The sequence below is a fragment of the Choloepus didactylus genome, chromosome 24 (genome assembly GCF_015220235.1).
Source record: "Choloepus didactylus isolate mChoDid1 chromosome 24, mChoDid1.pri, whole genome shotgun sequence".
Classification (NCBI taxonomy): Eukaryota; Metazoa; Chordata; class Mammalia; order Pilosa; family Megalonychidae; genus Choloepus; species Choloepus didactylus.
Window position 1 is genome coordinate 1,767,095 of NC_051330.1, and position 21,670 is coordinate 1,788,764.

A 21,670-nucleotide genomic window follows, 5' to 3' on the forward strand; every position below is an offset into this window, starting at 1 on the left:
AATACATATTAAATACCTACTCTGGCAGGCAGTGTTCTAGGCAGGGGATATAAAAGAGTAAGTTAAATGATGACTATTCAGTGACACTACATACAAGTGGGGAGACAGACATTCAAAGTGATAATTAAAATACAATGCGAGAGGAACCTAAAATGGCGACTAGGTAAGACAGAGGAAAAAACACCTCCGCAGAAAACACTAGATAAAAAAACAGAAAGGACCCAGAATACCACTTCCAGAGTAGCACCAGCCGGACAAGTTTTGCTAAAGCCACAGGGAACATGTGTTTGGTGAAACCAGGAGTCTGCATTCTGAAACGAGTGAGTGTGTTGGCTGAGTCCCTCGGCCACGCTGCGGTGTGGGGAAATGGTGGGTCGGTGTTTAAAAAAAAAACAAAACAAAAAGAAGCCCAGGAACAGCTGCAGATAAGATGGGAGTGGTCTGGACTAACGCCTCGGTGTCTGGGGTGGAGGATACCCCTTCCCACACCCGCTGCTGATTGTCTCGGGTCCAGGGGAGCAAAGGGGAGATGCACGACTTGCAGCCGTCTCCCTAGTGGGCGGGGCTGCTCCTGCCCGGGGCCGAGCACACGGCACAGAGCCGAGCCGAGAAACCAAGCCCCGCAGCCGTCTCCCCAGCGGGCGGGGCTGCTCCTGCCCGGGCCGAGCACACGGCACAGAGCCGAGCCGAGAAACCAAGCCCCGCAGCCGTCTCCCCAGCGGGCGGGGCTGCTCCTGCCCGGGCCGAGCACACGGCACAGAGCCGAGCCGAGAAACCAAGCCCCGCAGCCGTCTCCCCAGCGGGCGGGGCTGCTCCTGCCCGGGGCGAGCACACAGCACAGAGCCCAGCCGAGAAACCCAGCCTCCCAGCCATCTCCCCAGCGGGCGGGGCTGCTCCTGCCCGGGGCCAAGCGCATGGCACAGAGCTGAGCCGAGAAACCCAGCCCCGCAGCTGTCTCCCCAGCGGCCGGGGCTTCTCCTGCCTGGGGCTGAGCACATGGCACAGAGCCGAGCCGAGAAACCCAGCCTGACGGAGTCTTTCCCGCAGCACCGCTCACACGACACAATATTGGCCGTGAACAGTGGCCTTGAATACACCCACGGCTGACTGTCCCAGAGCTGGGAGAGCAGAGCTGTGCGGAAAGGGGGAAGTTAATGCGTCCCATTCAACCATCTTTGAAGCGGGCTGGGAATGCCCCTACACAGCCCGGCGGCCCAGGGCTTCCCTGGAGGCCAGCGCTCACTTGTGACGTGGCACGACCCTCCCCTCCTCAGCAGCAGTCCTGGAAAAGCACAGCAGGGAGGGGGGAACCACTTGGAAATCCCAGGGAACCTACGCCAATACCAAGGACTTTTGGGTCAGTGGCAGAGAACAGCCTTAAATCTCCAGGAACACCTGGGAGGTATGATTGTTAAACTTTCCCTTCCTCCCTAACCGCTCAGGCACACACCCCTCATTGAGGGCAGACAGCACCAACAACTCACCCAAATTAAGTGCACCAATTGGACCCCAAAAGAATCAGATCCCCACATACCACAAAGTTGGGGAGAACTGACCTGAGGGGAATAAGTGACTCACGGACGCCATCTACTGGTTAGTTAGAGAAAGTGTATGTCACCAAGCTGCAATTCTAACAAATTAAAGATCAAGTAAAACAAATGCCAAGAGGCCAAAAGCAACAGAAAATCTTAAAGCATATGATAAAACCAGACGACATGGAGAACCTGAACCCAAACACTCAAATCAAAAGATCCGAAGACACACAGTTCCTGGCAGAATTAATCAAAGAACTACAGACAGGCAATAAGAGCATGGCACAGGATATAAAAGACTTGAAGAAGTGCATGGCACAGAATATAAGAGACATAAAGGAGACCCTAGAAGAGCATAAAGAAGATATTGCAAGAGTAAATAAAAAAATAGAAGATCTTATGGAAGTTAAAGAAACTGTAGGCCAAATTAAAAAGACTCTGGATACTCATAATACAAGATTAGAGGAAGTTGAACAACTCTGCCTCCTTGAGGAGCACAGAACAGAAAATGAAAGAATAAAAGAAAGAATGGGGAAAAAAATTGAAAAAATTGAAATGGATCTCAGGGATATGATAGATAAAATAAAATGTCCAAATTTAAGACTCATTGGTGTCCCAGGAGGCGAAGAGAAGGGTAAAGGTCTAGAAAGAGTAGTCAAAAAAATTGTTGGGGAAAACTTCCCAAGCCTTCTACACAATATAAATACACAAAGCATAAATGCCCAGCAAACTCCAAATAGAATAAATTCAAACAAACCCACTCCAAGACATATTCTGATCAGACTATCAAATACTGAAGAGAAGGAGCAAGTTCTGAAAGCAGCAAGAGAAAAGCAATTCACCACATACAAAGGAAACAACATAAGACTAAGTAATGACTACTCAGCGGCCACCATGGAGGCGAGAAGACAGTGGCACAACATATTTAAAATTCTGAGAGAGAAAAATTTCCAACCAAGAATACTTTATCCAGCAAAACTCTCCTTCATATTTGAGGGAGAGTTAAATTTTTCACAGACAAACAAATACTGAGAGATTTTGCTAATAAAAGACCTGCCCTACTTCAGATACTAAAGCAAGCCCTACCAACAGAGAAACAAAGAAATGAAAGAGAGATATAGAGACTTTTAACAGACACATATAGAATATTACATCCCAGGTCACTGGGACACACGTTCTTCACTAGTGATCACGGATCTTCCTCCAGAATGGACTGTATGAGGGGACATAAAATCAAGCCTCAATAAAATAAAAAATAAAAAATAAAAAAATGAATTTGTTCAAAGCACATTCTCTGACCACAATGGAACACAAATATAAGTCAATAACCATCAGAGACTTGGAGAATTCACAAACACCTGAAGGATAAAAATGAGGGGGAGATGAAAACATTCCCAGATAATCAAAAGCTGAGGGATTTCATCACCAGCAGATAAGTCCTAAGCAGGCTGAAAGGAAGGGACACTAAACAATTGACTGAAACCACATGAGGAAATAAAGATTTCCAGTAAAGATCACATGGTAAATATAAAGACCAATACTACTGTATTTTTGATTTATAACGCCACTATTTACTTCCTACAGGATCTAAAATACATAAACTGTAAAGATAAATCGGTGGTTTTGGACTCAATGTAAAATTTGTAATTCTTGACAAGAACTACATAAAGGTGGGGGAATGGAGGAGTATAGGAACACAGTTTATGTGTCCTATTGAAGTTAAGTTGGTATCAAAGAAAAACAAGATTGTTATAGATTAAAGATGTTAAATTTCAGCCCCATGGTAAACACAAAGGAAGTATCAGAGAATATGACCAAAGAGATGAAAAGTAGAGCAGGGGTTCCAAGAAGTGGGGGAAGTGGCAATGGGGAGTTAAGAAATGAGAGTAGGGGTTTTTGTTTGGGGTGAAGGGAAACTTCTAGAAATGGATGGTCAGAAGGTGATAGCATTGCAACATTCTAAATGTGATTAATCCCACTAAGGGAATGCTAGGGAGGGGTGGAATAGGAAGATTTAGGCTATATGTATCTTTCCACAATGGAAAAAAAAAATAAGACAGTCTAAATAGATGACAATTAAATGCCAAGGATGATCCTGGATGGGATCTGAGGTCGGAGGAGAGGAGGCTCGAAGGGACACAGATGGAACACAAGAAAAAAAAAAAAGGGATATATAGAATGTAAGCTTTATATCAATGTTGAATTTCTTGAACTTCTTAGCTGTGTTTAATGAGATTGCATAAAATAATGTTCTTGTCCATGGGAAAGGTATATAGGAATTATATTGTTTGTTCAAAGATATGTGCAGCTTGCTCCCATATGTTCAGAGGACAGAGCAATAGATGATGGGTGTTAGGGAGGGAGGGAAAGAAAGAGACAGTGGTGTGACAGGATCTTAAAGGTGATGGATCGGGGTATCGGGGGAGGGGGGTCGGGGTATGATGGAGTTCTATGTATGGGGTTTGTACTGTTTTTACAACTGTTCTGTAAGACTGAACTTATTTCAAAATAAAATTTATTATTAAAAAAAAAATACAATGTGAAAATGCAGTCATGAAGTCATTAACAAGTGAAGAATCTTTAGGAGCCATCCCAATGGGTACGTCTGAAAAGAGGTAAAGAAGTCTGAGAGGAAAACATAGTTTCAAGCATACATGTGGTAACAAAGGCAACAAACCAAAGCTAATGTCTACGAGAGGGGATATAAGGGAGGGGTGTGGGATTCTTGGTGGTGGGGTTTGTCTGACCTTATTATTGAATTGAATTGAATGTTAATTTTTTTATCGTTTTTTAGTCTTTTTTTAAATTTTTTTAACTTTTTATTTTGAAATAATCTCAAATTTACAGGTCAGTTGCAAAAATAATGCAAATCTCATACAGAGAACTTCAACATACCATTGCCCCCCAGATACCTATATCCACCAATTTTTGCTCGTTTGTCTGTTTATTTTTTTTAAATTCAATTTTACTGAGATACATTCACATACCATGCAGTCATACAAAGCGTACATTCAGTTGTTCATAGTACCATTATATAGTTGTGTGTTCATCACCAGAATTAATTTTTGAACATTTTCATTACCACACACACAAAAATAATAATAATAAAAATTAAAGTGAAAAAGAACAATTCAAGTAAAAAAGAACATTGGGTGCCTTTTTTTTTTTTTTTTTGCCTCCATTTTTCTACTCATCCATCCATACACTGGACAAAGGGGAGTGTGGTCCATATGGCTTTCCCAATCACATTGTCAGCCCTCATAAGCTACTTTGTTATACAATCATCTTCAAGATTCAAGGGTTCTGGGTTGTAGTTTGATAGTTTCAGGTATTTACTGCTAGCTATTGCGATTCATTAGAACCTAAAAAGGGTTGTCTATATTGTGCGTAAGAGTGCCCACCAGAGTGACCTCTCGTCTCCTTTTGGAATCTCTCTGCCACTGAAGCTTGTTTCATTATTTCCTTTCTTTTTTTTTTTTTTTTTTTTTTATATATATATATATTTTTTTTTTTAATTGAGATATATTCACATACTATGCAGTCATACAAAACAAATCATACATTCGATTGTTCACAGTACCATTACATAGTTGTACATTCATCACCTAAATCAATCCCTGACACCTTCATTAGCACACACACAAAAATAACAATAATAATAATTAAAGTGAAAAAGAGCAATTAAAGTAAAAAAGAACACTGGGTACCTTTGTCTGTTTGTTTCCTTCCCCTATTTTTCTACTCATCCATCCATAAACTAGACAAAGTGGAGTGTGGTCCTTATGGCTTTCCCAATCCCATTGTCACCCCTCATAAGCTACATTTTTATACAACTGTCTTCGAGATTCATGGGTTCTGGGTTGTAGTTTGATAGTTTCAGGTATCCACCACCAGCTACCCCAATTCTTTAGAACCTAAAAAGGGTTGTCTAAATTGTGCGTAAGAGTGCCCACCAGAGTGACCTCTCGGCTCCTTTTGGAATCTCTCTGCCACTGAAGCTTGTTTCATTTCCTTTCACATCCCCCTTTTGGTCAAGATGTTCTCCATCCCACGATGCCGGGTCTAGATTCCTCCCCAGGAGTCATATTCCACGTTGCCAGGGGTATTTACACCCCTGGGTGTCAGATCCTACGTAGAGGGGAGGGCAGTGATTTCACCTGCCACGTTGGCTTAGCTAGAGAGAGAGGGCCACATCTGAGCAACAAAGAGGCATTCAGGAGGAGACGCTTAGGCACAATTATGAGCAGGCCTAGACTGTCCTTTGCAGTAAGTCTTATTATTGTATTGTATTGAATTTTAATTTAATCTTTTTTATTATTCTTAAAAAAAAATTTTGGAGTAATGTGTTCAAGTGCCAACTGTGCAATGAACGTACAACTATGTGATGATACTGTGAATGACTGTAACTGTGGATGATTGTAGGTATGTGAATATATTTCTATAAAATTGCAGGGAAAATACAAACAGAGGGATACAAGTGCTGGAGAAAACATGGACAGAGGGATGTACCTATTTACTGTTGTGGGGAAGTAGAATTGTGTAGCCTATCTGGAAGACAGTGTGGTGGTTCCACAAAAAGCTAAGTATGTGGTTGCCTTAAGGTCCAGCACCCTCATTCTGGGGTATACACTTGGAAGATCTGAGAGCAGGGACATGAATGGACATTTGCACACTGGTGTTTATGGAGGCAGTATTCATGATTTGCAATGGGTAGAGGTGGCCTAAGGGTACACTAACTGATGAACAGAATGGTAAACTGTGGTGTGTGCACACAATGGAATACTGAGCAGCTGCAAGAAGGAATGAAGCTGTGAGAGATGCAACTAGGTGAATGGATCTTGAGGACAGCATTTTGAGTGAAGCACACTAGAAACGAAAAGACAAACATTATAATGCCTCACTAATGTGGACTAACTGTAATGTGCAAACTCTGAGAATTGAGTCTGAGAGCACTGGTTATCAGGAGAAAGCTTATTGTAATGGTCCCTGGATCCTAAGCTCTTACAGCAGTTACATCTATTCCCGAGTTGTAACGGTTGTCTCTAAATTCTGAGATGCTGAACTCTTTGTATATAACCTGTTTGGTCCCTGGAACTTTGGGTATCTGTGTGACACCTGAAACTCAAGGGCTAGAGCTCAGCGGCAGCTATTTAAAAAGCTGAAGAAGAGTTCAGACTTCAGTTAGAGATATGAACGAAGTGGATCTGGTTAGGACTAAGGCAAATCAGGCCAAAGCGTAAAGGACGATACTGACTGTGTTTTAAAACTTCAACTTCTGTGTGACACCAAGGGAAGAGAGGTTTATTTGGTGCAGGATCTATATTTTCTGTAGCACGCTAAATAATTTAAGTTGTATGGTCAATTTATTCAAACACCATAATTACATGGAACTTTGAATAGGAAGTGAGATCTGGTTGGTTTGTATAGGTTAGTGTGAAATAGCGATACATCCCAAAGAAATGTGGTCAGAGAATAAAAATATATTTACAGGGCCCCCGTAAGGAGCTGGGGTAAAATGCGGAAATGTTGGACTTCCCTACCTGGGTTGTGGCTGATGTTCTCACAAGCATTGAGGACTGACAGTTTGGTATGCTGAGCCCTCTATCTTGGGGCTTTGCCCCTACGAAGCTTGTTACTGCAAAGGAGAGGCTAAGCCTACTTATAATTGTGCCTAAGTGTCTCCCCCTGAGTACCTCTTTGTTGCTCAGATGTGGCCCTTTCTCTCTCTCTAGCTAAGCCAACTCAGCAGATGAACTCACTGCCCTCCCTCCTACATGGGATCTGACTCCTAGGGGTGTCAATCTCCCTGGCAATGCAGGATATGACTCCTGGGGATGAGCCTGGACCCAGCATCATTGTATTAAGAACATATTCTTGACCAAAAGGGGGAAGCGAAATGAAACAAAATAAAGTTTCTGTGGCTGAGAGATTTCAAATGGAGTCAAGAGGTCACTCTGGTGGTCCTTCTTATGCACTATATAGATATCCCTTTTGAGGTTTTAGTATATTTGAATAGCTAGAAGTAAATACCTGAAACTATCAAACTGTAACCCAGTAGCCTTGATTCTTGAAGACGACTGTATAACTATGTAGCTTACATGGGGTGACAGTGTGACTGTGAAAACCTCTTCCTTTATCCAGTGGATGGATGGATGGATGGATGAGTAGAAAAATGGGGACGGAAACTAAATGAAAAATAGGGTGGGATGGAGGGGGGTTGATTTGTGTGTTCTTTTTTACTTTTCTTTTTTATTCTTATTTTTATTCTTTTTGGTGAAAGGAAAATGTTCAAAAATAGACTGCGGTGATGAATGAACAACTATATGATGGTACTATGAACAGTTGATTGCACATCATGGATGACTGTATGGTATGTGAATACATGTCAATAAAAGTGAATTTAAAAAAAAAGGGACACTTAGAGAATAAGGAAAAATGCCTCATAGAAATAAAAAGTATGACAGTAGAACCAAAAGTTTCCAAAGAAGAATTTAAAGATAAGGTTTAAAGAAATCTTCACACCTCCTAGCACTCTCCCCTTCAAATAACGCCCAATCTCCCACCTCAAGGTCTTTGCACTTGCTTATTCCCTTGCTCAGAGCATTCTCCTGCACGGCCCGTCACTTTGAGTATCTGTTCAGAAGTCACATTAAAGGAGAGGACTTCCTTGGTCCTACCAGGTAAAACAGCAACCCTCCCACACCACCCCATCAACTAATCTAGTTCCCTTATGCTGCTTTGATTTTCCACATAGCACCTATCAGTGTATCACATTCGTTCCCTCCCTCCTTCCCTCTTTCTTTCCTTCCTTTTTTTATTAAGTTATTCTCTCCCCATTAGAATATAAGCTCTGTGTGGAAAGTCTGGCTGTTTTGTTTACTACCTTGTCCCCAGTGTTAGGAACAGGACCTAGTGCTCCATAAATAATTGTTGAATAAATAGGTTATTTTCATAAGAAGAAATACAAATAGCAATAGTCCTCAAATCCATAGAAATCTGTTATCAAAGCCATTAAAGCTCCCTGAAGGGATCATTTTATTCCTAATAAATTAACATTAAAAATATAAAATAATACCCAAAGTTGTATAATATATAGCAAGAGCCAAGAATATCCTTTGAACCACTGAGTTCTCTCCTAGAATCATGTGTTTTAGAAAGCTTACTAGAAACCAGCATTGATGGTCATCAAGTTTTCAATTTTTTCTATGTTCTTTTAATGATTTCTTTTATTACTTTATATTTATATCCGGAGATCAAATAAAAATTTGCCTATCTTTTTCATTTAAAAAGCTGTTAAAAAGAGGTGATCAGTGCTTTCACATAAAGTAGAGAAGATAAAGGTGTAAGATGCATTTGTTCAGAGAAGAATCAGTGATAACTACTAAAAAAATATCAGTTGTGACAGGGGTTAGAGACCACATAACAAAGATTAAGAGGCATTATATGTTTAGAAGATAATGAGATTGCATGGATAGTAGAAGCAGAATAACTGTTTGGGAGTGAGAAAGGAAATATATACAATGTAAGGTTACTAGAAGAGAAAATAAGACCAAAGTCAATTTACATTTGTTTTAAATGACGACTGTGTAAAATATCTTTACCACACAGAGAAAGAGAAAAGTTAGTTACCTTTAAATGAGAATAAAGCTTACAAATGTTTAAATAAATAAGGGAAAAGATGATATGGATACAGGTTATGGCTGAAAAGAAGAAACACTCACGAAAGAGAGTAAAATCCCAGAAGAGACAGAAAGATGCAGATTCAAAGTACGGATGAAGACGGAAAAGGAAATAATTGTTAACGATTACCGACTACTTAGCATGTTCCAAGCAGTGTGAAAGTGCAACAAACATAGTCACTCAGTCCTCATAATGCATTACCTCTCTCCCAGATAAGAAGAAAATATGAGTGCTGAGCTGGGAAAAGTGAAACACATCAGTAACAGAGCTATTAGAGATAACAGGCATCAGATGGCACTAGTTTCACCACAGAATCAGGGATCTCTGAAGCGGTTTCTCCCTAATGTGATGCATTTATGCAACAATCTTCGCAGCCTGAGACTCACCTGGAGAGAGGTACCCTGGAAGTTCTTTTTCTACTGGGCTCACTTCTTCTTGTTCCAGCTGGGAAATCGTATTTGGTTTGGAAAGCTGATGCCCTGCTTGGGAGGAAAGACACTGCTTGGGTTCTGAACCGACTAGAAAAACCAATCCCAATGTAAAATGGTACAGCCGCTGTGGAGCGCGGTTTAGGGGTTCCTCAGGAAGCTAAGAATAGAGTTGCCTTAGGATTTGGCAATCCCACTACATGATACATACCCAGAAGATCTGAAAGCAGGGACACAAACAGACATTTGCACACCAATGTTCACAGCAGCATTGTTCACAATTGCCAAAAGATGGAAATAACTCAAGTGTCCAACAACAGATAAACGGATAAACAAAATGTGTATATACATACAATGGAATATTATTCAGCAGTAAGAAGGAATGAAGTCCTGAAGCATGCAACAACACGGATGAACCTTGAGGACATTATGTTAAGTGAAAAAAGTCAGACACAAAAGAACAAATATTGTATGATCTCATTAATATGAACTAATTATAACATGTAAACTCATAGACATAAAATAGAGAATATAGGTTACAAGGATATAGAATGAGGCTAGAAAATGGGGAGTTGTTACTTAATATATGAAGAATGTTTAACTAGGTTGAGCATAAACATTTGGAAATGGATGGAGTGACAGCTGCACACTATTGTGAGAATAATTAACAGCGCTGATTTGTGGGTGAATGTGGTAGAAAGGAGCAGTTTAGAGTCATATATGTCACCAGAAGGAAAGCTGGAGGTTAAAACATGGGAATGTATAACACAGTGAATCATGTGGTGGACAATGACTGTGATTAACTGTACAAATATAAAAAAGTTCTTTCATGAACTAGAATAACTGTTTGACACTATTAGAAGGAGTTTTAATAATACAGGGGTACATGGGAAAAATGTATCTATTGTAAACTATGGACTATAGTTAATAGTAATATCTTAATATTCTTTCATCAACAGTAACAAATGTACCACACTAGTATGGGTCAATCATGGGGTGGGGAAATAAGGGATATGGATATGTGTTTACTTTTTAATTTTTATTTCTTTTTCTGGAGTAATAAAAATGTTTTAAAATTGATCATCATGATGAAAGCACAACTGATTGTGAGTCACTGATTGTATACTTCGGATGGTTTCTGTGGTGTGTGACTATATCTCAATAAAATTGTATTTAAAACAAAACAAAAAACAAACAAACAAAAAGCCCAATCCCAGCACATGTTCTTATCCTTTATCCTTTCCCCTTCAGGGCTTCTGGAAAAAAAAAAAAAAAAAAAAAAAAAAAAAGGAAGGCTTCTGAAGCTTCCTGTTTTCAATTCTATAGAGAAAAGACATGTCATCTAGAAAGAGGAGACACTCATCAAGCAAACATCCTAAATCAATGTCCTACAAGATCAGGGATTGCAAGTCCAAATTTGTGAATTTCAGAGGCCAGGTTGCATTGAGGAGAAAAAAAATATTGTCAATAGGTAGGTTCTCCCCCACCCCACCCCCCCTTTTATCAGGGAAACTGTAGGTTTACAGAAAAATCATGCATAAAATGTAGGTAGGTTTTGAATTACAAGGAAAAGATCTTACCGAGTGACATAAGGTTCCTGCAGTTAGCTTTCCCAGACAAGTTCTTCTGAGCAGAATCTAGGTGAATCCACTCCTCCCAAGTGAAGTTCACTGACACATCCGTGAATGTCACTGACTCCTGCAACTATAAAATCCTGCTCACCCAGAGATTACATAAACAGAACCCTCCGAGGGAAGTGAGGAAACAAGCAGCACTAAGAGAAGGGATAGGATACAGGGGAACTTATTTCTATAGTACTCAGAGATCTGTATGAGGAAAACCTGTTACATTTCATGGAAAATACAAAAGAAAAGTAACATCTGTAGCACAAAATTTCACACCCACTAAAACAGATATTATCACGAGATAATCACAGATAAACATAATACGAAACACACAGGAGGGTGGAAGGGAGTCATAGAGAAGGCACTAAAGGCTGCTCTAGATTTCCAGTGGAGAAGTGGAGGTGGGGAAGGGAAGCAAGCACGTGCAAACAGGATAGAGGAGAAGAGAGATAAGCATGTGCAAACTGGATAAAGCTGGAATGTGACTGGTCTATGAGAGAACCAATAAAAAACCCACGTGACTTGGAGAAGGCATTTCAAATGTAAAATCCTTTACAGCCTTGTCGCCTAGCCCTTAGCACAGGAACTGAAACACTGCAGGCACTCAGTATCTGTTTAATGCGGGAATAAATAACCGAGTGGTTGTCACCACAAACCACTCACATTTGTACCGCGTTTTACACTAACAGGAGATTCACACACCTCACCTCATTTACTACATATGACAACCTGCTAGATTGATATTAGTATCATTTCATGGACAAGGAAATTGAGGCTCAAAAAGATTAAATAATGTATCCAAGATTACACAGCTGGGACTTAACCCACAGTCATCAAACTCTCCGTGTTATAAGAAAAGAAACCAAAGCGAAGAGCCCTAGGAAACCCCAGCAAATGCGAGTCAGAGAAAGACAAAAGAGAGATGGAAGAAAATTCAGGATTGAGGGTAGAGCGCAGGAGAAGAGCGTTTCAAGAAGGAGATAGTGGTCAAGAGTAGGAGAAGCTGGAGTGGATCAAACAGAACGATAATAAAATAAAGAGCTGCAGATTCAAAAATGAGGTAATTTCAGCAGAGCACTGGAGGCCGGAGGCAGCTTACAATGGATAGAAGAATAAATGAGAGATAAGCAATCAGAAGGAACCAGATAAAAGTTAAACTTCTTGTGGAAAAGAAGAGAGAGAAGACTGTATGGAAATTAATAAGGAACAGGTCATAGAAATAAAGCAATGGAAAAGGTCTTCATTTAAGGACAAGGAGCATTTAAATATGTCGACAGGCAAAGCAGATAAAATTAGTGGAAAGAAAAGGGATGAAGAGACAAGTGATAAATCAAATCCAAAAAATTGTGTGTATATTAGATCCTACTATAGACTCCAGAAAAAGCCAACACTACGGTACAGTTCATTATTTTTCCCTAAGTTTTTTTAAATCTATATATCAAAATGACAGAAATGTTAAAAATCACTGATGGATACCATCAGAAAAAGTAAAGGTAGCCACTAGCAGGATAGCAATACACGGCAGAATTTCTTTTATGAAAGGAAAAGAGGGACCTAGAAAACATCATTGATTCAGCAAATATAAAGGACAAAATGAGAAGGCATAGCAAAGATAAATCATTAAATAACTATTAAATAACTGGATAATGGCCTAATACATGTACAACAACAAACATAAATGGGTTGATATTTCTCTACTAAAAGACAAAACTCGAAACTTGGGTTAAAATCCAACTATATGGTACCTACAAAACATAGACCTATATAGCACAAACCAGAAAAGTTAGAGATATAAAATACAAACCAAAAAATAAAAAAGAAAGAAAAAAGAAAGGAGACAAGACATAGTAGGCAAATGCAAATTAAAAAAAAGGAAGACAACATATGAATTTCAGATAAGGTACAATATGTGTGGAAACAAAACTTAAGCCCCTTCTTTGTGAAGGAAGATATCAAACAGATTTATGGGATTCCCCTTCAGAAAATTAAACAGCTTTTTTTTCAACAAACAGCCTTGCTAGCTCAATACATTAAGCAAAATTAAAACTCCAAATTCAGACTGCTATGTGCTATTCACTTGTCTTCCTCTGTTTCCTAAATTCTCATCACCTAAAGATAACAGCTTTCATGTGTGCCACAGAGCTTGCTCTCTCATGAAATGTGAAACTTAATGAATTAATTCATAAAAGGTATGTGTTGTTAATCCCTTCAGATGTTTTCCCCTTTCTCCTTTCCACTTAGTAAGCCTTTTTTTGCCCCCCAGTACTATATTAAGTGCAAGGTAACTCATGGTGTTTGAATAAGCAGCTTCATGGACTTATCTCCATCATGCAGAGATTTTCTTAAACCTAAGAACAAAAGCTTTTTGGTTTTGTTATTCTTTGAAAAGGTCAAGAGAGTATCAAATAAGGATTTTTTAAATGATGGAAGTATAATTTATAGAGAAGATATGGTGGTGATGACGCTTTAGGTACCAAACAACACAGCAAAAGGGTCTTCAGACATATAATTCTTAGGAATCCAAGCTTGTTTAATAAAATCATAATCATAGTTGGATCTTACAATAGCAAAAAAATGAAATGCTTAAGAACACATTTAATAAAAATATGTAAGATCCTCAGGTTGAATCTGTAAAAAGTTCACAAAGGCCATAATAAAAGACCTGAATAAATAGAATAATTTTTTTACTTAAAAAATAACCATTGTAAAGATGGTAGTCTTCCTCAAACTGTTAAATAGATTTAATGAAATTAAAATCAGAATTGTATCTGTTCATTTTGATTGTTACTGTTGGAACATGATAATAAATAATAAAGTTCATCTAGAAGGATAAATGTATACAACAGTGACCAAAATTTTGAAAAAAGAAAAATGAGGGGAGATGTGCCCTATAAAGTTACAAAATCAATTTTAAAAGAACAACAAATAAAATAGTGTAATACCACAGCAGATATAGGTAAGGTAATAGAACAGAATCCAGAAAAATATGCTCACACATATATGGATAATCAATATATTTTAAAGGTAGCATTTCAAATCCATGGAGAAGTATTCAATAGATTATATCACTTCAAATGCCATGCTCAGTCCAACCTTAGGCCCCTTGCATTAGCTGTTCTTTTCTCAGAACACGCTCACTTCCTCCAGCTCTTCAGTTGGCCGGCTCCTTTGGACCACTCACATCTGTTCAAACACCATCTCTCAGAAGTGCCACTGCCGATCTCCCTAGCTAAGAGACTCCCGAGTTAGATTCTCCCACATCCCCTGCTGCACGGTCTTCAACAGCACCTAACACAATCTTCAATAACATTTTCTTTTTATTGTCTGCTTTCCCTTCCTAGAAATAGAATCTTGCCTGTCTTATTTACTGATACAGTCCCAGTGTCCACGACACATAGCACAGAAGGTGCCAAATATTTATTAAGTGAATGGATGGATGAATGAAAAGCCTCTCCACATCATGGTAAATGAAGTCAGATCTCTACCTCATGTCATATAATTAAGTTCCAGATAACTCAAGAATCTAAATAAAAAACAGTAAAATTATAAAACTAAGAGAAAATAAAAAAAAAAATTATATAATCTTGGGGTACAGAAAGCCATTCTTAGTATGACTCCAAAGCCAAACACTCTAAAAGAAAATTTAACTACATGTAACTTCAAAGCTTTTCCATAGCAAAGCTGTTATAAACTAATTTAAAAAATGACAGAGAACAATATTGGCAACTTATGGCAAAGGATTAATAGCCATATTATACAAATGGCTTCTTTTATATATAAACAATCCACTATAAAAGTGGGCAAAGAATATATAAACGGGTATTTTAAAAGGCTGGAAGAATGTACACCCATATTTATTTCTGAGCGTTTGAGACATGGAATTTTATCTTACACAGCCTTTTCAATTTTTTTTACAACTTAATGTCTAATATTTATATTCAGAAAAAAACAGATTTAAAAAGTTAAAGGCAATTAAAAACCATACTTGGGTAATTCATAGTTATATACTCGTCAATATAGGAAAGATAAACCCAAATTGAGGGATAGTCTACAAGTTTAATTGGCCTATATATTCTTCAAAAATATCAAGGTCATCAAAGACAAGACCGACGAACTGTTCCAGATTAAAGGAGACGAAGAAGACATGACAAGTAAATGCAAAGTGTGATCTGGATTAGATCCTGGACCAGACAAAGGACCTGCATGAGACAACGGGCAGGAAGTAAATAAGGTCTGTAGCTCTTCATTTTGATCAGTCTTTTTGTTATGTAAGACACTGTCCTTATCCTTGTTTTTAGGAAATACTTATTCAAGTATTTAGAGGTAAAGAGACATCATGTCTAAAACAATCAAATGACTCAGAACAAAAAATTATATATATATATGTTTGTATATTGAGGGGACAGAGAAAATGAAAGAAAGTGTTGCAAAATGTTAACATTTGGGGAATCTTGGTGGATATACATGAATTCCTTGTATTACTTTTGAAATGGTTTTTTTAACTCTGAAATTATTTCATAATAAAAAAGTTTCTTTTTTTTTTCTTTTCAAAATTTCATGAGATACCACTCATCTCCCACAGGAACAGCTAAAATTAAAACAAGTGATAATACCAGGTGTGGAAGAGAATGTAGAGCAACTGGAATTCTCACACATTGCTGACAGCACTGTAATATGGTACAATTACTTTGGCAGACAATTTAGTTGTTTCTTATAAAGTCAAACATACACTTGATCCAGCAATTCTACTCCTATGTATTTGCTCAAGAGAAATGAAAGCAATGTCCACACAAAGACTTGTATGTGAATGTTCACAGATTTATTCATAATAGCCAACAACAGGAAACAATCAAAATGTCTACCACAAGTGAATGGATAAACAAAATGTGATATAGTCAATGCAATACCACTCAGCCATAAGAAGGAGCTACTGATATACACAATATCATGGATAAATCTGAAAAACATTATCTTGAGCAAAAGAAGCCAGACACCAAAGAACACATTCACTTACATGAAGTTCTAGAAAGGATGGTGAATGTGGACTGGAAGGAGGCACAAAGATTACTTTCTGGAGTGATGAAAATTTCTGTGTCTTTATTAGGGTGCTGGTTACATGGGTATATAAATTTGACAAACCTCAATGAACTGAACGCTTAAACTGGGTTGTCTTACTGCATGTAAATTATACCTCAAAAAAAAAGCCGATTTCAATATTTAACTAAGATTATTTTAACTAAATAAAGTAAAATCTAGGCTACTGTAAACCAAACCATAACCTTCATCAACCTAAATATTCTGAAGGCCACCTCTTTAAATCATTCCCCTCTCCCAGAAATATTCTCTCTCTAGTTGCCCTTCTTGCATGTGAGTTATTCTGCCTTTTAAAGCTGAGCTTGATAATATGGGAGAGAGAAAAGGGCTACAGATAGAAATAAAAACATTTTATATTTGTCTCCATGAAACCTTCTTTAAATTGGATTTCTGATTAAAAAAAACAAGTGACATATTTAAGAGAACCCTAATACATGATCATAAGACTAGGCAAAATTCTACAAGTCCTTTGCTATTGCAGACAGCAAGGTTAAAAAACTAAACCTTGAAAAAAAAAATTTAGTGTCACCTGGGCCAAGTCCCTGCAATGTCTTATTTCCTTTTCCAGAGAAGTAAAAACCAGCAGATGCCATCTTCAGGCGATCTCTCTGCAAAAAACCCTGGGATTCTGTCATTTTTCCCGCTCCGTGATTTCCTCTATCTGCTTGGACACTGCTTTCTCCCGGAAAAGCTTTATCATGCCAACCCCTTTACTGAAATTCCTCAGACTGACCTACACGGTTCTCCCCCAACCCTGCGCCCTCCACACCACCACACACACTCCTCCCTCCCAGCACTCGACCCCAAACAAGGCACGGGATCCCCCAGACTCTGGCCAACCCCTCCCACTGCCACACCCACCTCTAAAATTTCAAAATGCCAAGCTCGTGGCTAGAACGCCAAGTTCTACCAAGTTCCTTCAACATTCCGGGAGCCCTGCTAGGCACTCTGAACCTACGCTATTTCATCTGAACTTTCAGTGAACTTACGAAGTAGGTGCTAGGAAACGAAATAAAGCAGGTGCGATTCTTAATGCCAAATATGTGGCAAACATTCAGTTAATACTGTTATTTCCTTTACCAACACAAAGAACTGATGCTTCAGGGAAGTCAAGTTACTTGCTCAAGGCAAAGCAGCTATCAAATGGTAGTCAGGATTCAAACCTGGGACACACTGACTCCATCACAGCAAACCCTCTCCAGTTGTCTGCACCCAACCCTTGAGACAGGCCGACACTCCCCATTTCTCCTAGCTGCGACACTCATCCTTCCCTCCTCCAGGTCTCGGAACACTGACAATCTGGGTACTTGACCACACTTGTCCTTATATTTTCATATACGATGTGTAATTACTGTTACTGTATCCGGTACAGATGTGTCCTCTTTTATGCTCCCTGAGGGTCCATAAGCCCTATAAGCACAAGGACCATCTCTCATATGATTTTTCTTCGTTTTCTGGCCGCCGAGCAGCAGCAAGAGCTCAGGGGGCCAGGGCTGCTGAGAACAGAGGTGAGGGACACGGAGGGCTTCAGGAGGAAGAGCCAACGTGTGGCTATCTCATCAGCTCCACCCTCTGCAGCGAAGCCTACCTTCAGTACTGCAGGAAGGGAAAGGTCTAAAAGAAAAGGAGCTCACCTGAGCTTCCAGGGGCAGAGGCCCAGAGGCCATTGCCGTCCTCCTGTGGGATCCTTCCCGGAGCACGGACAGAAGTCCGAGACGGCAGAGCTGAGGAAAGGAAAGGAAACCATGAGACCCCAGACTCCTACAACCACCACCACAAAATAGAATATCTACAAATAAACTAAGTAACAAGTGTACAGCGTTTACATAAAAAAAAACAATTGTTATTATGTTTATTTTATTAAACTTATTAAGATATGTGACAAAAGATGACTAAACAGAGAGAGATATACCATATTCCTGGTTAGGATGTCTCAACATTCTAAGTTTTCATTTCTTTGAAATTAATTTATAAACTTAATGCACTCGCAACCAAGCTGTACCTAGATAATATTATTTTAAAGTTAATTCTGGGGAAAATGATTATTTCAAAGTTATTTATCTTGTATAACAACAGCCAGGAATTTTTGAAAAGAATACTGATAATGAACTTGCCTCACCAGATACAAAGCTACATTAGTTAGAACTGTGTTATTTAATAGGCAAATTTATTTATTCACCAAATATGTGGCTGACCACTTACTATGTGCCAGGCACCATTCCAAGGGTAGGGGGTAAATACAGCTATAAATGAGACAAATACAATCTCCTTCCTCATGGATGTTATAGTCTAACAAGGAAAAGGATCAATGAAACAAATTAAAATCCTCCCAACACAAATGGTTCAGAAAAAAACTTATATGTAAGAATTCAGAATATGAAAAAAATGACAATTCACTTCAGTGAATGATGAATTATTCAATAACTTCTAACAAATGGCTCACCATTTGGAAAAGAATTACAATTTATACATAAAACAATGGACTATTATTCAGCTGTAAAAAGGAATGAAGTTCTGATACATCCTACAACATGGATCAAACTTGAAGACATTATGTTGAGTAAAATAAGCCAGACACAAAAGAAGAAATTGTGTATGATTTCACTTTTACAAAATACCTAGAACAAGCAAATTCATACATACAGAGAGTAGATTACAATTTACTAGGAACTGGGGAAGTGGAGGTTGGGGAGTTGGGGCTGCAATGGTAGTTATTGCTTAAAGGATACAGAGTTTCTGTTCGGGGTGAAAAAATTTTGATCACGGATGGTGGTGATGGTACCCAATATTGTGAATGTAATTAATGTCACTGAATTATACATATGAAAGTGGTTAAAATGGGAAAACTTGCATTGGATGTATGTTACCACAGTAAATTAAAAAAAAAAAAAAAGCCACAATACATATAAAATTAAAGTACTAGAAGAAATTACAGAAGAACATTTTTATGATCGTATAGAACAGAAGGCCTTCCGAACAATGACATAAAAGACCCAAACATGAAGGGAAGGTTTTCTTATCTGGCCATAGGAAAATGTAACGTTACTGTATAATAGGGAAATATACACTTGTGTATCCAATATAAAAAGAAAATATGAAAGGCAGACTGCGCAAATATATTTATTAGTGTTCAAAATGCAAAACTACACAACCCTATCATTTGCCCCTCTTAGGTTAAAGCAAGTTACACTTAGGGCTGGTGGGTCCTCAGGCACTCTCATGCTCCAGGTGTTTGGAAACTGATACATTTCTGGTGAGACTTAAGACAGGAAGTACCAAAAGTCTTGCAGTACTCTTGACCCAGAAATTTCACTTAAAGAGACTTACAGCATGAGAGAAGAATGCAAAGATGTATGTAGCCGGATGTCCTACAGTGTTTATAATATTGAGGGAAAAAAAAAAAGAGAAACATCATAAATGCCTAAAGAGAGGATTACGTAAATTCATGGCACAGTCATAGTTTCTTCCCATCCATTAAGATGACGACTTCCCTGGTTTTTAAAAATTGGTATTAGTAAATGTTTTCAATATATTAAGTAATATAACGAGTATTCTTAATCTTGACTGGTGGTTACACAGGTAAAGATGTATGTAAAGCATGATGGAGCTGCATGCTTCAGATGTGGTCACTTTGCACAACCTTACCAAATCTGTTTCGTCACTCAATTTTCAGAAATAGAGAAAACACACATTGCAAAACTGTATGGATTCCAATAGCCAAATTTTTGAATAAAAAAATAGCCTATGTTTATACATATATACATATGTATGTGTATACACACATATACACACCGACATGCAGATTTCGAATTTTGCATTTCCTTTCTGCACATCTGAATTTTCTAGTCGTTCTATGGTGAAGTTGTGTGTGCATACGTACACATATTTTAATGTTTTATATAAAATATATTTATATATTTAAAAATATATATAATACATATTTAAATATGTTTATGTATGTATATATACATATGTACGTGTATATGTATACACACATATACACACCGACATGTAGATTTCGGATTTTGCATTTCCTTTCTGCACATCTGAATTTTCTAGTTGTTCTATGGTGAAGTTGTGTGTGCATACGTACACATATTTTAATGTTTTATATAAAATATATTTATATATTTAAAAATATATATAATACATATTTAAATGTTTATGTATGTATATATACATATGTACGTGTATATGTATACACACATATACACACCGACATGCAGATTTCGAATTTTGCATTTCCTTTCTGCACATCTGAATTTTCTAGTCGTTCTATGGTGGATTTGTGTGTGCATACGTACACATACTTTAATGTCTTACATTATAGTTTTGAAAGGAGTCCCTGCACCAGACTGCACGGGGCTGGCCTCCCCATTGCTGCCGACAGGGACGGAGGAGCGCGCGCCCACAGCAGGCGGGCTCCCGAGACGCGGTTTCCACCAAGGGCAGGCGCCGGAGCCGGGAGACGCCCCCGAGCCAGCACCCCCCACCGCCCACATTCGCGGCGCGTCCCGGGGCGACCCTGGCCCGAGGGGTCTCTCTCACCGGGAGAAGAGGCGCGCCTGGAGGTCAGCCGCCCGGGGACCCTCAAGCGCCGGAGAGGCCGCGACCCACCCGCGGCCGGCCCGCCCCCCAGGCCTCAGGGCCCGCCCACGCTGTCCCGGGTTCCCCGTGGCCGTCTAGCCTGACGCCCACCCGCCCGCCGCGCACTCAGACCCGCGTCGGGCCAGTCCGGGTCCCGGCTGCGCGCTCACCCTCGCCCGGTGGGGCCCAGAGCGGCCGAGGGCGGCTGCAGCCCCGCGGGCGCCTCCACCCCGCAGCCGCGGGACTACAGTTCCCACAAGGCCGCGGGGCAGGCGCGGACTGCCGGAATGCGCAGGCGCGGGGCAGGCGCGGACTGCCGGAATGCGCAGGCGCGGGGCAGGCGCGGACTGCCGGAATGCGCAGGCGCGGAGCTGGCGGGCGCCCGGGCCACCCCAGCCTCGGGGCCACCCTGGTGAGTTTGGGGGTGTGTGCTACGACCTTACCCCAGCGACCCCTAAAAAGCCCCTCTTTAGAGCCTGTCGGTGCTCGTGCCTTCGGGAGGCAAAAAGAAGGGGTAGGTTTTTAGTTTCTAGTGTGTTGGAATAGCTGGAAGGAAATACCTGAATCTGTTGAACTGGTTCTTGAAGATGATGTAGCTCTCAAAGTGTGTAATTGTGAAAACCCTGCGACTGACACTCCCTTTATCTAGTGTAGGGACAGATGAATAAGAAAACAAAAACAATAAATAAATATGGGAGATAAGGGGTGTGGGGTGTTTGGGGTG

At 39.6% G+C, this 21,670-nt stretch overlaps 1 protein-coding gene across 1 annotated transcript in view; it reads right to left on the minus strand.

Annotated features, from left to right (window-relative positions):
- The window catches only part of ZFP2 (ZFP2 zinc finger protein), a 53,932-nt gene that overhangs the window by 27,049 nt on the left and 5,213 nt on the right, over positions 1-21,670 (minus strand). Inside the window, exons 2-5 of the mRNA XM_037817473.1 lie at positions 21,117-21,355; positions 17,994-18,083; positions 11,221-11,344; positions 9,599-9,691 (exon numbers count right to left, since the gene is read on the minus strand). Coding sequence (XP_037673401.1) covers positions 9,599-9,691; positions 11,221-11,344; positions 17,994-18,083; positions 21,117-21,355 — 546 coding nt within the window. The remainder of the gene's footprint in view (positions 1-9,598; positions 9,692-11,220; positions 11,345-17,993; positions 18,084-21,116; positions 21,356-21,670) is intronic.